The sequence below is a fragment of the Bipolaris zeicola genome (genome assembly GCF_000523435.1).
Source record: "Bipolaris zeicola 26-R-13 unplaced genomic scaffold scaffold_156, whole genome shotgun sequence".
Lineage (NCBI taxonomy): Eukaryota > Fungi > Ascomycota > Dothideomycetes > Pleosporales > Pleosporaceae > Bipolaris > Bipolaris zeicola.
In genome coordinates this window covers 44,276-62,280 of record NW_006912205.1, presented here as the reverse complement: position 1 = coordinate 62,280, position 18,005 = coordinate 44,276, and the positions used below count along the sequence as shown (strand labels likewise).

General features: G+C 50.4%; 7 protein-coding genes across 7 annotated transcripts; 6 read left to right on the top strand and 1 right to left on the bottom strand.

Annotated features, from left to right (window-relative positions):
* Nucleotides 1-2,561: 2,561 nt before the first annotated feature.
* On the top strand, nt 2,562-3,102 carry COCCADRAFT_103399 (uncharacterized protein; the record flags this gene model as incomplete). The annotated part of the gene is made up of 2 exons (XM_007716884.1): nt 2,562-2,817; nt 2,870-3,102. Coding segments are annotated over 2 exons (489 nt in total), but the record flags the coding sequence as incomplete, so codon positions are not given.
* A 1,485-nt stretch (nt 3,103-4,587) lies between these two features.
* Nucleotides 4,588-5,547, top strand: COCCADRAFT_7361 (uncharacterized protein; the record flags this gene model as incomplete). Its single annotated transcript, XM_007716862.1, has 1 exon — nt 4,588-5,547. The coding sequence occupies one exon, from the start codon at nt 4,588-4,590 to the stop codon at nt 5,545-5,547; it is 960 nt and encodes a 319-aa protein (XP_007715052.1).
* A 272-nt stretch (nt 5,548-5,819) lies between these two features.
* Nucleotides 5,820-6,965, bottom strand: COCCADRAFT_44748 (lytic polysaccharide monooxygenase; the record flags this gene model as incomplete). Its single annotated transcript, XM_007716883.2, has 1 exon — nt 5,820-6,965. A coding segment is annotated over one exon (1,146 nt), but the record flags the coding sequence as incomplete, so codon positions are not given.
* Nucleotides 6,966-8,086: 1,121 nt separating this feature from the next.
* On the top strand, nt 8,087-9,990 carry COCCADRAFT_103437 (uncharacterized protein; the record flags this gene model as incomplete). Its single annotated transcript, XM_007716882.1, has 3 exons — nt 8,087-8,451; nt 8,519-9,724; nt 9,783-9,990. The coding sequence occupies 3 exons, from the start codon at nt 8,087-8,089 to the stop codon at nt 9,988-9,990; spliced, it is 1,779 nt and encodes a 592-aa protein (XP_007715072.1).
* Nucleotides 9,991-12,510: 2,520 nt separating this feature from the next.
* Nucleotides 12,511-13,242, top strand: COCCADRAFT_103406 (uncharacterized protein; the record flags this gene model as incomplete). The annotated part of the gene is made up of 1 exon (XM_007716881.1): nt 12,511-13,242. The coding sequence occupies one exon, from the start codon at nt 12,511-12,513 to the stop codon at nt 13,240-13,242; it is 732 nt and encodes a 243-aa protein (XP_007715071.1).
* A 1,295-nt stretch (nt 13,243-14,537) lies between these two features.
* On the top strand, nt 14,538-15,569 carry COCCADRAFT_103401 (uncharacterized protein; the record flags this gene model as incomplete). Its single annotated transcript, XM_007716880.1, has 1 exon — nt 14,538-15,569. The coding sequence occupies one exon, from the start codon at nt 14,538-14,540 to the stop codon at nt 15,567-15,569; it is 1,032 nt and encodes a 343-aa protein (XP_007715070.1).
* A 1,028-nt stretch (nt 15,570-16,597) lies between these two features.
* COCCADRAFT_7356 (uncharacterized protein) lies at nt 16,598-17,747 on the top strand (the record flags this gene model as incomplete). Its single annotated transcript, XM_007716861.1, has 4 exons — nt 16,598-16,767; nt 16,884-16,996; nt 17,062-17,620; nt 17,675-17,747. The coding sequence occupies 4 exons, from the start codon at nt 16,598-16,600 to the stop codon at nt 17,745-17,747; spliced, it is 915 nt and encodes a 304-aa protein (XP_007715051.1).
* Between the last annotated feature and the right edge of the window lie 258 nt (nt 17,748-18,005).

Below are 18,005 nucleotides of genomic sequence, written 5' to 3'. Positions count from 1 at the left end.
CCGCGATGATCATTACCTTTTGACGTGGACGTCCATAGGCCCTCCGCCATCTCGTCACTTGTCAAGGAGAGAATCCTTCTTGTTACTTGTAACAGATAGCCGATTGTCGAAATCCCGCTCGCTTGTAAAACACGTTATATACACTTGGAATAGATACCCAACTTTTTAGCCCTCTACAGACACTCGATTTCCTATCTTGCAACACCACAAGTCGTTGCTAGGCCGCTAGTATCTACTACCTTGGATTTCATCCGGCCTTCTCTAACTAGTCTGTATCTGTCTAAAAGCTGGCCAACCGGTAGGTTTTTATATGGAGATCGCATTTCGATCAGGTTATTGCTCCCAATGAGCTGTTTGTACTGCTGTAGTGGCTTGTTGCTTAGCAAATCACGCACTTGAGCAGCAACTGACAGCCCTGCTGTGCAGAAGCGGTCTGGCTTTCACATTCTAGCTGGGTTAAAGCATGGCTAGATAACTCATGTTGACATGACTAGATATTATTTCGAAAATAGTCAGCGGCTTGAGATGTACTGGACCCCATGCAACAGACCACTAGTAGTATAAGAGAGATTTTATTGAGAATAGGATACCAAGCACACCATTTGATGTTGTATAAAGAGTACTTGTTAGCGAGGGTTTTCACAGATAGGCACAAAATATAAGTCAGAGCAAACTAAGACAAATCCTTGATGAGTAGCATAAGGTTCGGATGAGACTTATATATACTATAAACGTGACTGTGGTTTCCTTTGGACCGAGGACTGGCTTTGTTGGGCCTAACTTTCAAATTATCATTACATTTTCACCACAGGTAAGTGATTTAATTATCACATGGGGCACCGTTGAGGCTGGGACAGACAGAATGGTAACGTCTTCCATCGGTTGGGTTGCCCTCCCAACCCGCACAATCAGCCGCGCTCCAGGCTCTCTCGACGAGGCACTAAACAGTAGAGGCGTCTTGTTAGCAAAAAGTTCTGGAAAAACTATGCTTTGTAGCTTTTTTGTCCCCAAAGATGAATACGTACAGTGTTTGTGTTTGAAAGCCTGTCATAGCAGGTTATTCCTCGGCCCCTGCAGTACCATGCGGCAATCACTGCAGACCTCCCACTGGGCAAAATCTCGATACATTGACAGGCGAGCAGGCCTGCTACAAGAGGTGCACTAGGTATGAGTTAGTGGGATAGTATAGCATGAGGTTGCTACGTGGAAACTTACCTGGCTGCAAGGCTTGCGAGTAGGAGAGTGACCTTCATGGCTTAGATAGAGCGGATTGAGTTGACTTGACTTGAGTTGTAGAAGAGAATCGGTTGTGATGAAGAATATAATGCGAGTACGACGCAGCAGTGAAGGTATTCATGCCTCAACACAGACCTCTTTTTACCTCGGTCTTTACTTATTCTAACATGGGATCCCTATTGTTGTAGCATCTTCCGCCTTTGACTGCCTTTCACCGCTAGTCAGTGGGGTGGCTGCGCAAATATTGAGGTTCTACGATCTACGCAGTACACAATGATCTCAAGCTATGGCATCGATACAAAGTAAATTGAGTATCTCGTGACACGCAACATGAGAATAAGTACTATTACAGAATATGAAGAAGCCTAGAGAGAATTGGTAGGTGTAATAGCCGGCTATCTCGAGGTAATATGCACGCTATGCAGACGCCTGCAGTACACGGCAGCGTACATCCTAGTGCAACCATTCCTAATCAAGTATAGAGATATTGATAGTCCAGATACGGAGAACAGAGCAGAATTTCTGACAGACAGTTTGATCAGCAGATCATTTTATGAATGAGCGTCAAGGTGCTTTGCGAGACTACAACACATCCCTGCTATTGGCACGCTCACGAATCAGTGTGCAAGTCAGAGCAATTGTGAATAACTTTACTTGGAGATGAGAAGAAGTAGATTCCTCCCAAGAAAGCGTATCTTGGAGAGCGCTATGAATCTTGACAAGGAGAGCTTGTCTCATCGGACGTTTTACGGGGGCTTGGACTGTCAAAAGCACAATCTATAAAGCCGCGAGAAGAATAGCTGTGAGTGAATTTACTTGAACACAGGACAGGGTAGATTTTCCGTCTGTGAGTGAATCTTGGGAGGAAGCGGGGATCTTGGTTTGTCTACAGTTTAGTCCATGAAGCCATAATACGAACAGTTGTGAGTGAATTTATGTAAAAGCAAGACGGACTAGATTTTGCCATATGCAAGCGGATATTGAAGAGGTGCTGAGGATCCCAAGCAGGAGGCTTAGCTATCCGGGCGGCTCACGGGAGCTTGGCTTTTGCTTGTAGTCTATAAGGCCGTAAGTAGATGTGAGTATACGATAGATGTATGTACATCCCCAGAAACGGACTGTCTCTGACATTTGGCTAACCCAAAAAGGAAGTGATATGCGCGATCTATCTCTCACGACACGGCAAAAGGAAAGGTCCTACTCGATGCACTTCAACACGGTATTTTTGTATAAGATGGTATGTCTCTGTGAGTTTGTGAGTTGTATCAGACACTATCATCCTCTCTTCGTACATACTATACACAACAAGCCATTTACTTGAAACCCTTCAACTCGCGTCCTCTACTGCAATGCAGCTCAAGTTCAACGCAATTGGCCTTTTGGCTATTATGACTTCCCTGACGTCCGCTATACCTGCGGAGCACGTCAGTCTTGTAGTCCAGGGTGAAGTTGCCGTCTCAAAACTAGAGGCGAGGCAGGTGCAGTATAGCTGTCAAGTTGTTCGAGCGAACCAATTGGGAAGATGCCGAAATGCGATTGCTGATCTGAGGAGGCGCGATCTTAGAGGATTCGATGTCTTTGGTAGGTATCGCTAGTTTATTGTGTCTAGAAGCTGACTGACATCGTATAATAGCTTGCATTAGCGCCGGTGCTGCTTTCTTTGATTCTTGTGCGGCTGCAGTCGCGATGGGGGGCTTGGGTAAGATACTATTTAGCTCATTGAAATCCAAAATAACACATACAGATTCTCTAATTGACGTGGGCTGCATTGGAACTATTGCCAGCATTGAGGCTGGATGCAGAGGTTGCAAGGCTGGTATTGAGGAACGGGATGTAGAGCGTGCAGCAGCCACGATATCTACTTAAGTGGGCCACGGATACCTTCTCCCCACCAGCGCAGTATTGGATCGATCGACAATTTTATCCAACAGTTCACAGCATGCACCCAGCCGTCGCGAAAGTAGGCTCTTCTTTGTCAACATGTTACGGTTGTAACTGAGAAGCCATGCCATAGCTGGTACGAAGTAGTAATCCGTCGAAATTATAAAACAATGATGACACCACTACATACTATCATTCAACTCTTATGACTTTAACTTTGATTGTTTGCACAAGTTTGGCGTATAGCATATTGGACTGGTTTTCCTGGAAAAGAATGTTAGGCCACACGCCAACCTGCCCGAATCGAGTATCAAAAGGAAAGAATTAGCAATTGCTATGAATCCGATAAGCTTCTCATCCATGTTGTAAGCATGTAGCGCATTGATAGTGTACCGGGCGAATTTGTCCAGTAGGAGCCTTAAAAAGAGTGCTTATTTCATTTCTCAATCGGCCCGAGCACAATTCAGTCCTTATTGGCGGTGACTTCTAATTTCAGGTCATCTGGATGGCACTGAACAAAAGCAATCACCCCAGCAGTAACCAATCTCTTTCTGAGCAATCTCTGAAGCCCAGATGGGGATCATCTTTGTTTTGGGTGCCGCGCTATATAGGGTTGGCTCTGTTTATATATTTCAAGAGCTCATTTTCTTGTTGTAGTTTGAGGGATTGTTGATTCTGAAAGTGAACAGTGTGTGGGGTGCTTGAACCTTGATGCCGGTGCGCGAGCGTTACCCGGTTCGTGCCACCCCTTTTCGCGATCTGGGGTAAATTAAGGATGCCTTCAAGCACAGCTTCAAAGCACTCTATGTGGGGTGGTTACGGCATAGTGGTGATGATGGCGGTGGTTTTAGTGGGCCAGCGGTCGTTGCGCTGTCCGGCACTGGACTACCTAGTAGTAATCTACGATTGGTTAAATCCCCCATCACGGATCCACCGCCAAACAGTGGAAAGTTTCGTTATTCTAATTCTTAACTTCCCAAGGCCGAATGTACCAACTCTGCAAAGCTGACGATTTATATCCTCATTTTATGTTTCCTTGACCCTATGCCGTATCGAAGCACATCCTCTCAACACAGCAAGAGCAAGTCTGGATACCGACTCATTACTATGGAGCAAACTAAATCTAGTAATGGCAGAAAAAAATGATGTGCACAAATCTTATATTTGGAGTAATATGATCTTGTCTATCAAGGCCATGGAGATGCGCCAAGACCCGCGTATGTGTGCCTGAACACGAAAGGTCAGGATCGCCGCATTCCACGCCTCTTGACTATTTGCCTAATACGGTCTACACTACCACTAGGCGCCAACAGCCTCAGCCTTGGGCTTTTTGTATGTAAACATCAAACTTCCAAATTTCTCATTACACTCTTGCTGGGCAAAAGGGACACGGCAGGTAACGATTTCTGCAGTATTCTCGAACAACATCGTGAGTCGTACAGGCGATGCAACATCAATAAGTAGTCAAACATGGCGACAACTGAGAGCCAAAACAAACAGTCAGACGTCTCCAGTGACAACAGCAACAAGCCCACGCCAGCTCAAATTGAGGCAAGAACTATCCTTAACCACGTCCTTACTCAGCTCCAATCCCACCCCCACTACACCACCACCTACAGCCCTTGGATCCAGCGCAACGGCCACACCCAGCTCCTCAACTTTTGCCAACCGCTAGTCATGCCACGAACCTGGAACTTCCTCTCCAACCGCTGGTCTCTAGATGCCTTAAAACCGCTATCAGGGGACCTGCGCTACTCGGGCCGCGCCATCTACCTCGACGGCATCCTAGGCCTCGACAAGCGGCTGCGCATCTACGTTGGGCAGAGCCACAATCTGCGGGCTCGCGTGGCGCAGCATCTGAACTTCAGGTACAGGAGAGACCATAGCTCGCTGCACTACTTTGCGCTGCAGGAGAGCGTGTACAATATACTCGGTGCTATCGTTATTTTACCTGGTGTGAATACTGGGCCGGGTACGGATGACATGCCGTTGCTGATGAATGTGCTCGAGCTGTGGATGTGTCTTGTTTTTCGGTCGTTGCCAATGCAGGTGCTTGAGGAGTGGCTGCCGGATGATGGGTCGGTGGAGAGGAAGAGGAAAGTAGGGAAAGAGGGGGTAGTGAGCGGACTCAATGTTGCGTGTCCGCTTGATCAGGGGAGGGATGATAGGATGTTTGTGGATTTGAGTGATGACGAGGATCCGCTTGTTAAGGCGTATTTGAAAGAGGTCAGGAGGAAGAAGAAAGAAAAGGAGGAAGATGAGATTGTCAGAAGAAAAGAAGCGTATGTAGAGAAGGCGACGGGGTACAAGGGAGGAGATGGAGACATACGTGTTCCGCAATGGGTCTTCTACGGTGTACTGGCAGGGGTTCTGGGGTATGTTTTGGTTAGTAGTAGAGTGGGACAGAAGCTTAGATGGTGGATGATATAGAAGTGGAGATACATAGTTCATGCGACAGTCACGCTAGTATTACTTTTAGACTCATGAGATGATGACGATAAGATTCAATCGAGTGTTTCTGGTTTTCTATTGGAATTGCTACATGATACCCAGCATACTGAATAAGAACCAGGGAAATAATCGTATAGTACCCAGGCGACCAGAGTCCAGCTGCAAGTCCCTGCTTTTCCCCATTCCACTACGCCAAACTAGAAGTATCAAATAATCTACAGTTGCCGCCTAGCACCACTCAAATACTCGGTTTAGATGGCAGTGCGCTGGTTCCGGTGGGTGTAATCGTCACGCTTTGCAATGGCTCCATTCACACATTTTGTGCCTCCAGCCACGGGCATCATAAATGCCTTTCCAAAGTTACAAAGACCGTATTGCGTACCGTCGGGTGAGCAGACGAGTTGGCCATCAGCAGAGCAAGGCATGCCAGTAGAGAATCCAGAGCCTGGGGCTGGCCCAGCTGAGGGACGAGGTGCAACGGGGCTCGGGACTGGGGCTGCGATGGGTTGAGTGGGACCGGGGCCTTGAGAAGGTTGAGCGGGCCTGGGCTTGGGAGCCGGAATGGCACTACAAGCAGAAGGAGCCATGACACCACCTGGGTTGGTAGGCACAGGAGCCATGGGCGCGGTGACAGTCTTGACAGTACGGAAGGTCGACGACATCGCGGATCCAGCATCTGATGCAACTGGAGCCTGTGAAGAAGCCCCAGCACCATCAGAGCCACTACCACCGCCACCACCACTACGACCCATTCCAGGCTGCGAAGTTGTACCCGCGCAAAGATCCATAAACGGACCCTCGCTAGATGTCGTACCAAACATGCCTGGATTCGCAAATGTATAGTCGGCCCCTTCTTTCGTCGTACCACACGAGCCCGGGACGTTTATATTCGCAATCGCCATATGGGGAAGCGCATCCAGACCCGATGCATCATCCGCGCCGCCAGTGACTGAAACAGAAGCGCAGTTCATGTACATTTCGCGGTTACCGATCTTGTTGAACCACGTCCAAGCCACAGTCAGGTCGCCGGAAGGAAGATCCTGGGGGACGGTAAAGGGGAAATTGCCGTTGTAGCTCTCACCGTTTTGATCTAGGTTACCCTCTACGTTGGCAGGACATCCGCCTTCGATGCTATAGATGACTTTCCACTTGGAATCTTTGGTGGGCGGTTTGTCGGTGGTTACGCTCATCTGGCAGCTTCCACCGCCGTGAACGGCAGTGCCCGAGAAGGAGAGGGATTGGGTTGATCCAGCGGGCCACTCGTTCACTGTAGCAGAACCACTAGCCGGGCCCTTGCAAGGGAAGTCAGAACCATCTGGGGCGAGTGGTGAGTTATTTGGGGCGTTGAAGGGAACCGGGTTGGCCATGATCATGTGAGCACTGGAGAGAGGCGCCAGGGCCGCCAGGGCCGCGGTAGCGAGAAGAGTAGTCTTTTTAGTAGGCATCTTAGGTTGATAGATCTCCTGGAAAATTCGTGTAGCTGTTTGGAAAAGGAGTGTTTTGAAGCTGGGTGATCAGCAAGTTGTAGAAGTTGATGCGTTTGGTTTGGCAGGATAAGGAAAAATATCAGCAGTCTTATGTAGTTTGTCGCGCTGAAGGTGAGGAGTGTGTTGTGGAACTAAAGTACAATAGCGATTGTGGTTGTGTGATCTCACAATAGCTTCACAATGAGACATGTCAAGGGACTGGTGGCTGTCGATTGTGAAGGTGAAGGTGAATGCAAAGGTGACGCATGTGTTGAACGTCATCAGCCAGTGAATTCGAAATCTTGCGGGACTTTTCGACGTGGAAATGGTCTGGTCCTTTCAGGAGTAAAAGGAGAAGCCGATCGGATTCTATGTTGAACGATTTTGAAACGACTCGTCGTGCACATGACGGGAAAAGCATAGTGAGATGGTAGTTGGGAGATTTGAGGATAAGACAGTAGCGTGAAAAGAAATGATTGAAGCAAATAAAGAAAAAGATACGCTAGAATGCTGTCCATCACAATTGTGGTTTTGTCATCTATGCAGTGAATCGAAAGTGACAAGTCTTGAATTACCCATGGTCTCCGAGTTGGATATACCGATGTGGTCGAAAAAGCAGCGCTGCTGGTTTCGTATCTGAGACTTGATATTAGCAGCATTTTACCGTAATTTGTCATGTGAGTAAAAGTCTAAACTTATTCATGCTCTGCCATCATGGAACGTAAAAGTATAGCGCGTGGTTCCATTGGTGAAGTGAAGGGAGGGAAGCCTAGTGCGGATATAGACTAGCGTGTCTTGGCACGTCTAGCTGCAGCGCAATCGCGAAAGCATCCCAACGCTTGCCAGGTACGCGCAAGAGGATTCACGATTCGAACGGATTTGCACAATCTGGCATAGCGAAGGAGGGTCGTGCTACAGAATCAACCCGACATACCCTGCGTGGCTTGGTGCGCAGATTGTGCTCTCCCATACATTGCGACGCGTCCGGTGTTCGCGAGCTCTGTTGAGCTTCCTCAGATTCCCTACACGACCCATCGCGCGCATCAACAGCCATGTTTACAAGCACGGGAAAGACGGCGCCGCCCCAGGCCTTCATGTCCAGCTATGCGCCACGACTGCGCAGCCACGGAAACTCGCTCATATCGCCCATTGTCCCGCCCTCGAATACGCTGCCTGCACCGCGCGTGACGAAACGTGGAACTGCCGTTCTCAGCTACGCGGAAGATGCCTACGACGATGACGACTTTGAAGATAGCGACCGCCCGCGACGAGCAACTGGCCTCCGCAGTGTACAAAAGGCCGACCCGCTAAACGCTGATCACTCAGCGCAAATCGCTGCTTTGGGGGAGGAACTCACGGCACCAATCGACCTGCAAGGAATTTGGAGAGACTGGATGGGCAGGCCAAAGCGAACTTTGTGAGTGGCATAGTGGCAGGGCTTGGCCGTGGATTGAAGAGATTGCTGAAAAACTAACATGTTGCAGAACTGAGAAGCAAGTCCTGACGCAGTCTGTCTTACCGGTGACACTGATCCCTATTCGCATAGACATGGACATTCAAGCTTTCCGTCCCGATGCGCCGCTACCCACACCCTCAAATGCTCGCGAGTTTGGCATCAACGAGAACCTGCCCGCGTACAAACAGCCTGACGTCACCCCTGCATACAGACTCAAGGACTCGTTTCTGTGGAACCTACACGAGGCTCTAACGACACCCGATCAATTCGCAAAGCAATTTGTAGATGAGCTGGATCTTCCAAATGAGCGGAAACCCTTGATAATCTCTCAGATTGCCAACCAAATCCGACAGCAGTTGGAGGAGTATGCTGGTGTTGCGCTTCATCCTCTGTTCCATTCCGCAAACTCGCCTGCTGTACAAGGAACCGGTGCCAAACCTGCGCTGCCCATTTCGTCTCGCGATGGCACCTCCACTCCTGTTGTCCCAGCCACAAATGGCGCATCCACACCAATGACAAACGGCGCATCTCAAGCAGAGGGTGCGCAGACACCAGCAGGCATACCAAATGGCATCAGTGCAAAAGCTACGGCGCTGCCTTCGGAAGAACTTCACAACCCGGATGACACCTACCGATGCATTGTCACACTGAACATCAACCTCATGAACCGGTTATACACAGATAAATTCGAGTGGTCATTGCTACATCCTCCAGGTTTTGCGGAAATGTTTGCCAAAACAACTTGCGCCGATCTCGGACTGTCAGGAGAATGGGTGAATGCTATGACGCATAGTATCTATGAAGCTGTCTTGCGGCTCAAAAAGGAGGCGTGTGAAAACGGCGGACTAGTAGGTGACGGAGAAATTGACAATGATGCTGTGGAGCCAACCATTGGCGCAGGGTGGAGATATGACCAAGAACATCTCTGTGACGAGTGGGAGCCAAAGGTTGAGATTCTGTCGCCCGAAGAAATCGAAAAGCGTGAAGGCGACCGCGAAAGGCAGATTCGCAGGTTACGGCGAGAAACGGCGCGCTTTTCGTCAACCTCAAATATGACGGGCACTCCAGCCAATGAGTTCTTCAATAACATCGAAGGACAAGAAAATATGGGCCGTGGTGAGCGTAGCAAGAAGAAGAGAAGATTCAGGAGTTTAAGCCCTGTCGGGCGCGGCACACCTGGCGCTGGAGGAGGCGGATCCGGCTACGGTGGGCAGGACGGCGGGCTGCAAGAGGGGTACGTATTCACAATTCGGCTACAAAGAGATTTTCTTTCGCTAACGTTTATGGTACAGGGAGAGGCAAACGTGGAGATGTTCACACTGTTGGGTTTGGGGAACTGCGGTTTGGGCCGTTCGAGATGGTCCAAAAGGACCGCGCAGCCTGTGCAACAATTGCGGCTACCTTTACGAACGTGACAAGAAACTGCCGCCTTGGTCTGAGAATCTCTTCTATCACGAAAGGCCAATGCACGAGATACCACAGTATCGGCCACAACGATGATAGTGGGCCTAAGTCTATAGTAAGGAAACGTTTTCTTCGCCGACCGCGGTAAGCTGATGGAGTTTTAGCCTTGTTGTGGCGCTCTCTGCTTGGTCGTTGAGCCCAGTTTTCTTGAACACTTGATTCCCACATTTTGAAACTTAGTCGCATTGTTTTGTTGCAGCGTGGCGTCTTGGGTGGGGGGTGTGTCTGTCATAACGGTACACTTTTGTATAACACCAAACGGAAATCTTTATCAATACCAACAATTAGAGGCTGTGGGGCTGGTTGGGAGTGTGTCCGGGCAACGGAGACTTGGGGTTCAGGATGTGAAGGGGCCAACCTGTTTCGTTGCCACGGAGCACAAGCAGCTTTTGTTTGCCTTTGAGGCGAATGGTCTAGCGAGATCTGTTATAGCCTACAGCGTATGGCGTCGTCTCTCCTTTTTTTACCGCAAAGGTTGTCTACATAGTTGGAAGTATAGTTTACAGCAAGAGCTGCGCTTTGTAGACGTGGGATATGGCAGAATCACTGGCATTCTTATTTTTTTGGTTTCCATTTTGGTGGCGCTACGTCTATTGTGTTGTCCAGAAGCCCCCCTTTTCTCGATATTTGGTTATTGTTTACATGCACTGTTAGGATGTATATGCACTACGCCGCATGCCTGCAGCATACATTTCGCAATCCATACTCGATACACACACTTGGCAAGTTCTCCGTGCTTTAAACCAAGTGATCACAAGATAAATCAGTAGATCAATATGAATTACTTTGGTTTTATCCAGTCACAGAATTTAGCAGAATACAGTCACAGGTATTTGGAGTCAGTCAAAGGCCGTCCACGGGATATGTTCCTTTTCGACCTGATGAATCAACACAGTCTGCTTCTACTTTGGGATTACTAACATGAGATCTTCAGGTAAAGGGGAATGCGATCGTCTACATGTACCAGTCTTTGACGCCTTTATTTGTCTTATTCACTTTGCCAAACGTCATCGAACAGTGGTTGTGCTGCAAGGCCGCGATATCTGCATGACACTAACTATGAAACAATGAGAGACAAAGAGACAAGACATGGTTGGATCGACCTAGAGAATAGTAGTGATATCACAAGGTCTCATCGTGTCGGTCAAGGAGACAATTACTTGCCAATGACCATGATCCCGGGAACCCACCGATGCACCCCGAGCATCCCGACTGGCACGAGTTGAGCCAAGAATAAGAGGAGATGATTAAGATCATCATCTAGGGACTACACATACACGCCCTTGGTATCGTATATAGTAATGATCAACGGATAAGTCCCGTCAGCGACGGTTGTAACGGATGCCTGTAGCATTGTCTTGGGGGACGTGAACAATGCCAGGATGACGGGAAACGGGAGAGGACGGAAGGATGAGTTGGCAGGGCGCGACATAGACTGACGTTCTGGGATTAGCTGGCTGCTGCATGGAGAAGGAGCGAATGGTACAGTCCCAAGAAGGCGTCTCATGTCCAACACAACCACCCACTTGTCTGAAAACATTGTCCACACTGTTACACAGTGCCACTCCACAAACCCCCCCACCCCTATGAGTCCTTCTCCGGTGTCAAGCTTCTCGAATGGATGGGGATCAGCGTACCGTACGAGTGTCGACAGCATAGCAGTGTTTAATTCGCTCGTCGCTTATGAAACCCATCCAATGGCTGGAGCGATGGTTGTGGCGCAGGTGCTGAAAACTGCCTAGTAGTGCATGGCTATTGAGTGATGAGGGTCACAATAGCAAGGCCGACGCGTCTTGCACCTTGTGCACTTTGTGTGCGACCGACGTTGCATTTGCTATTGTGCGTGATGCAGTGGCGCAATACCTGCATTGGATTGTTTGGCCTTGCTATTGTGTCGGCTGTTGCAGGTGATGCTGAATAGCTCTTGGCTGGAGATTGCATGATGGGCGGGAATATTTAGTAGGGTGGCGTCCTACTGCCGCCGTCTTGGGTTATCCCAGGGAGACTGAACTCGGTGTCGGAATACTACTAAGAAGAGTTTCTTTCCGGTACGTACGTGACATGTTGCTTCGTTTGCAAGATGATATTTCTTAATTGCTGACGTCCCGTAGGGTTTTCTCCCAACAAGGCAAATTCTAGACATCTCGGCCAGCGGCCATCTCCGATCACTGCTTGTGTAATAGATCACGGTATCTACCGGGGCAAATCTACCGTTTAGATTTCGTGGTCGCGCAACACTTTCCGGCAAAGCGTTCAACCACTGCTATGTGCTGGTGGTCGACTCGCATGATCTTCGGATAATCCATCACACCAACATCACGCCACGACTCCACGATCACGGTACCCCACATCATCGTGCCAAACAACTTGGAAAAACTTGGGAAAAGAGTGTGCATATAGGCCATGGAGCCCTTTCACAATACTGCTGTGCACAGTGCAAAAGTATCAACGCTACAACAAACTTCACAATCTCAATTCAACAACAACAGCACTTGGACATTATCATTGGAACAAATGCCAGCACCCCCAGCCTACGAAACAGTCATAGATTCCAACATGCCACAATCGAGAGCATCAAGTCCGTACATACATTTCGAAGGAGAAGAGGAAGACAGGGAAGTGGACAATGACACGCCTGAGGTAGTCATCAACGCCGCAACCCAAATCCGCGGGCACGGAAACATTATATCCATTGCGCAAATGGACAGTGTACGGATAGCAAACCTCATCACAAGCCTGCTCAATTGTGGGGATAAAATACCAGTAGACGACGCCACACGACCGCTTACACCTCCAAGCCCAGTGCCACTAGCAACAGCGCAGGCGCAGCGGACAACAAGGACGCAAGTCAGGGGGGTGCACAAGTATCCTAACATCAACATCACGGTCAATTGCGGTGCGACGGTTCTAGGAGACCGGAACATTGTAGGGCCAGGACTGGGCGACATTGCAAGGCAGATGCAGATGGCACAGCGAAACCAGGCGGCGGCGCTACAGGCTCATCAACAATTGCAACAAAGACAAGCAGCAGCGGCAGCGGGAGCGGCCGTGGCGGCGGCAGCAGTTGCTGCTGAAGAGCAAAAGATGGCATCACCGCCATTGCAGCGAAGCGGTAGTATGTATCCGACTGCTACCTCGCCGTCGCAATACTGCAGGCAAGTGCCCTTGTCGCATGGAGTTGCAACGCCGCCGATGAGTCGAAGCTCAAGTCTGCATAGCGATGGCGAGAGCCGGAAAAGAAAAGGGCCAGATGTTTGCGAGGCGGCTGATGCGAAGAGGCGGTGTTGATTTTCTTTCGAGCAGAAGAACGGGAGGCATGTTTTCTTTCCGAGACTTTTTTTTGTCCTCTCGCCAGCGTTGTTTATTTTTATTTTTTTTCCTCTCTTCTCTCTTCTTATCTGCTGGCATGGGAAAACGAAACTAAGCGGGAGCGGCGTTGTACATATGTGGGCTCTACGTGGTGATGGATTGGGTGTACATAGTGGAAGGCAATGGCCATGTCATACGATGATAACGAATTTGTTTGTTTTGTGTGGTTGTTTGTTGGGCGCAAGAAAAATAGGCGTACGTATCCTCGGACAATTGCACGTGACAGAGGGCCCATGTGTGTGTGTGTGTGTGTGTGTGTGTAGTAGTAGTAGTAGTCGTCGCACGGCCAGCACATCGGAGCAGGGGGGTGGCCGAGTGGGACGAGTAGAGAACGAGAGTAGTATCACGCTTCGTGTCCTTTTCAAGTCGCTGTTGCAACTCGGTAGTCCCAAGGACAGGACAGGACAGGACAGTCGAGGAGACAAGCAGCATCATGGCATTAGTAATTTGCAACGGCTACCTTCCGCGCACAAGGCCGCCAAATGGCAAGGTGCATTCAAGTCTGCATGCACTGGCAATGCAGCTCGTCGCATTGTGCGCGGCATTGCCGTGAAGGACATGGCATGCCTCTGCCGTCTGCGGCAGCGGGTTGGCGGACCCCTGCCTAGCCGCGTCCCCAATCGAGGCAGCATTCGCAAGCTCGACGACTACCACATGAAAGCACCTCCGCTCTGCAACCTCATTCCCTCTTTCGTCCCCGTCTCTCCCATATCCATTCTTAGCCAAGACGCCTTGCCACCGCCATTGTCCCCCCCTCGGCCTGTTTGCACCCTAGACACTCTACAAGCCGCGAGTGCGCGACTCGGTGGCTGCACTCCACGCTTCCGAAGTGGTCCAACACCTTTACCTGGCCTCTTCCCACCACCATCTCGACACCTGAGCGTCGCTTGCCTGTGCAACGTGTCAGGCACTTAGGTTACCACGTCCAGCCTAACATCAAGGCATCCTCCACCGGTAAGCCCCTTTTCGTCTTTCACTCCTGCTTGCTCAACCTTCCTGGGCCATCACCGTCATCCCACCCCCTTCCCTCGCTCCATTGCCGCTCAATCACGCTGTTTTCACTCGCCTGCTGCCCACTTCAACTATTGCATCGCAATTCGCGCATACGTCATCCGTCGTCTAACAAATTGCCAGCAATCCACCTCACGGAAAGCGGCCACGTATTCATTAGCGGCGACTCCTTTCGAGGCATTGTACACCACACTTAGCCCATCATGGAGACATGGATGAGCTGGGCCATGTTCCTGGCCATTGGCGCTGCCGCATACTGGTACTATGCACACCAAAACAACGATGGCGTTGCGCGAGGACGGTCGACAACGGGCAAGTCCACCACCAACTCATTAAAGGAGGCGGTCAACTGGGACTCTGAGACCAAGCCCAAGCAGAAGGCCAAGGCCAAGGTTCCCCGCAAGTCGGTCAAGGCGCCTACTCAGGATACCAGCAACAAGGCGGCTGCTCCCAAGGCCGCTCCTGTGGCACAGGAGGAAGTCGCTCCGCCTGCTGCCCCCATCAACAAGGCACCCAGTGGCAAGGACGTCTCTGATATGTTGGGCGAGCGCTCTGTCTCTCCCTCTGTTGTGAGCATTAAGCCCTCTGAAAAGCCCGCCAAGTCCGTCAAGGCTCAGACACAAAAGGCCGAGGTTGCGCAGGAGACCAAGAAGCAGCGCCAGAACAGGAAGAAGGCTGAAGAGGCCAAGGCTGCGCGCGAGGAGGAAGAGAAGCAACGCAAGGCTCTTGAGGAGAAGCAGCGCCGTACTGCCCGTGAGGCTCGCGGTGAGCCGGCCAAAAACGGTCAGCAGAGCAAGCCTCCTGCGTCGAACCCTTGGACTGAGGTTCCATCTCGTGGTGCGGTTCAGCCTCCCAAGACAGCCCCTACTGGTCAGCTTCTCGACACTTTCGAGGCTCCCGCTGCCGCTGCTCCTGCCCCTACAAACGGCAAGAACACTACTTCTGCCTCTTACAACAGCCTGCCTTCTGAGGAGGAGCAGCTCCGACTTGCCATGGAAGACTCTGCCTGGACCACTGTTCCCAAGGGAGGCAAGACTAAGCGCAAGACCGTCAACGAGGAACTTGCCGAGGAGCGTGATGACATCAACACTGTCAAGCCATCCCAGCCGGCAAAGCCTGTCCGACCAACCGAGACTCTTAGGGAGAGCAAGAACCCCAGCTCTCGTTACCAGATTCTCGCCGAGGAGTTTAACCCCAAGACTGGCGATGAGATTGACGATTGGGCGGTCATGTGAGGTTGTTGACCATGACTAAACCAGTAATTGGTCCTTGAGACTTGTGGGCCATGCGTGCAGTCATGCAATACCTACGTGTTATCATTCTTTCCAAATTTCTGTCATGGCCATGACCGTTAGTACAGGGGTCTTCCGGGCGTTGGGACGGCAACCTGTCAGAGGATCTGGTAGAGGAGGGAGGCAAAAAGTCGGCATGTTACGTGGGAACGTCTGGGCGACGAGCACGATGGGGATAATGAGGGTTAATTTCCCTACCTTGTATGCTGAATGTTTGGAAAAATTATCGGCGTACGGGGGTTTACCTTTGGAACTGCGCGCGAAACCTGCCCTTGTATTCTCTCGTTGTATTTCACTGTTACACATGAACACCAAGTCTCTGAGATTTGGCGAAAACGCCTCTCTGAGGCTGACTACATAGAAAAGACATGGCTTTGGTCGCTGAATGCTTCAAGTGCAGCAAATAGGAGCTGTGTCTATTTGAGATTGCCCCATGATTACTGGGATCTATTCTCGGGTTCCGAGGAGCCGCAAGCCCACTATATGTGGTGAGCGTAGTAAGCGCACCCCAAGTAGAGATTATAATTGTATCAAGACCCACCGGGACTACCGTATCCGAGTCAGCCCAAAAGCTCGCTAATACGGTGGGCGCCGGTTGGGCAATGTGGCCTTTAACCAACGGTGCATATCTAAGTACCTGCGTTGCAACGGCGCAGGTTGCGCGAGACAAGCATGAGCACATGAGCACGCGGACATGGTCCGGATGGCGGCCGGATATAGGATAATATCGGTGATTGTAACTAACGATGTTCAGACGAAAGGTTATAGGTCGCTCCAACCCTGCAATTTATTTAGCTTGCGACAGATCAGTATAGTGAGACCGCAGGGTAACGCGCAATAGGTTAGGTTGCTGACATAATCTGACGTTTCCGAGAATCAATCGCGTGAAGGACACCTGTTCGCAGGAGCAACCCTATCACCTATTACACCTCCGCCTCGCACCCTCCTTTCCTCTCTACAATCCTCCAGCCATGGCGCAGATACGCGGCACAGCTGGCTACCATTTGGGAAACCAAAGCCCCTTTGGCAACTCCGGGCGCAACGACGACATGAACAACGACCCGAGTCCCCTCGACCAACTGAGGGCCCAGACAAGCAAACTCGAGGACATGTTGGACACTGTCGCCGATCCTATCAAGCCGTAAGTAAGGACTGGAAGTACACGGGTTCGATATTTGGTACCAGACACCGCTCTTGGTGCTGCTACACAAAACGGCCCGTTCTGGGAAACATGGGCTGACTTGCATCTTTGCACAGTTACTTGCCAGCAATTGGCCGCTTCCTGATTGTCGTAACTTTCCTAGAGGACGCGCTACGCATAGTAACTCAATGGAGTGACCAGCTCACATACCTTAATAACTACCGACGCAGTATGTCTCGATCACTACCCCTCACGACACGTTGAGACGCATGGCTAACACTTGGCGCCACTCAGTCCCTAATGGTTTAACGCACATGTTCCTTATTGTCAATGTCATCGCCATGACAGTCTGCTCCATTGGTGTTATTGCCCGGAAATACTCTGAATTCAGTGTCGGCGGGCTCATGGGCGTGGTTGTGTTGCAGGGTCTCGGATACGGTCTTGTTTTCGACCTCAACTTCTTCCTCCGCAACCTGTCGGTTGTTGGTGGTCTTCTCATGGTTCTCTCTGACTCGTGGGTTCGCAAGAAGTTTGCTCCGGCTGGTCTTCCCCAGCTTGATGAGAAGGACAAGAAGATGTACTTCCAGCTCGCTGGACGTGTTCTTCTGATTTTCCTCTTTGTTGGCTTTGTTTTCCGCGGCGACTGGGGTCTCTGGCGAATCATTGCCAGCATTCTGGGATTCATTGCCTGTGTCATGGTTGTCGTTGGCTTCAAGGCCAAGTTCTCTGCCGTTATGCTGGTGCTGATTCTCAGCATCTTCAACCTCTACGTCAACAACTGGTGGACCCTGCACCCGCACCACCCTCACAAGGACTTTGCCAAGTACGACTTTTTCCAAATCCTCTCGATTGTGTAAGTCCCACCATGCTACATCTGGTTTAATGCACATTTACTAACAAACCACAGTGGTGGTCTCCTTTTGCTGGTCAACATGGGCCCTGGACAGTTCTCCGTCGACGAGAAGAAGAAGGTTTACTAGGCTAGAAAAAAACGACGCATCACGCATCACGACATGAGTTTTCGATTCGAACGCTGGACAGCGTACACTGGTTACATCCGATGACGAAGAATCATGGCGATTGGGTACTTAAATGCAGGCGGAGCAGCCTAGGAGCTGCCAAGATGAACGATTTGAGGAAAAGGGACAAGTTCAGAGGTGCAACTTCCGGCCCAGCAAAACCTTTGCGACACGGAAAATATGTAGACCAGGAGTAGTGCTCGGCGTTTATACGTTGCG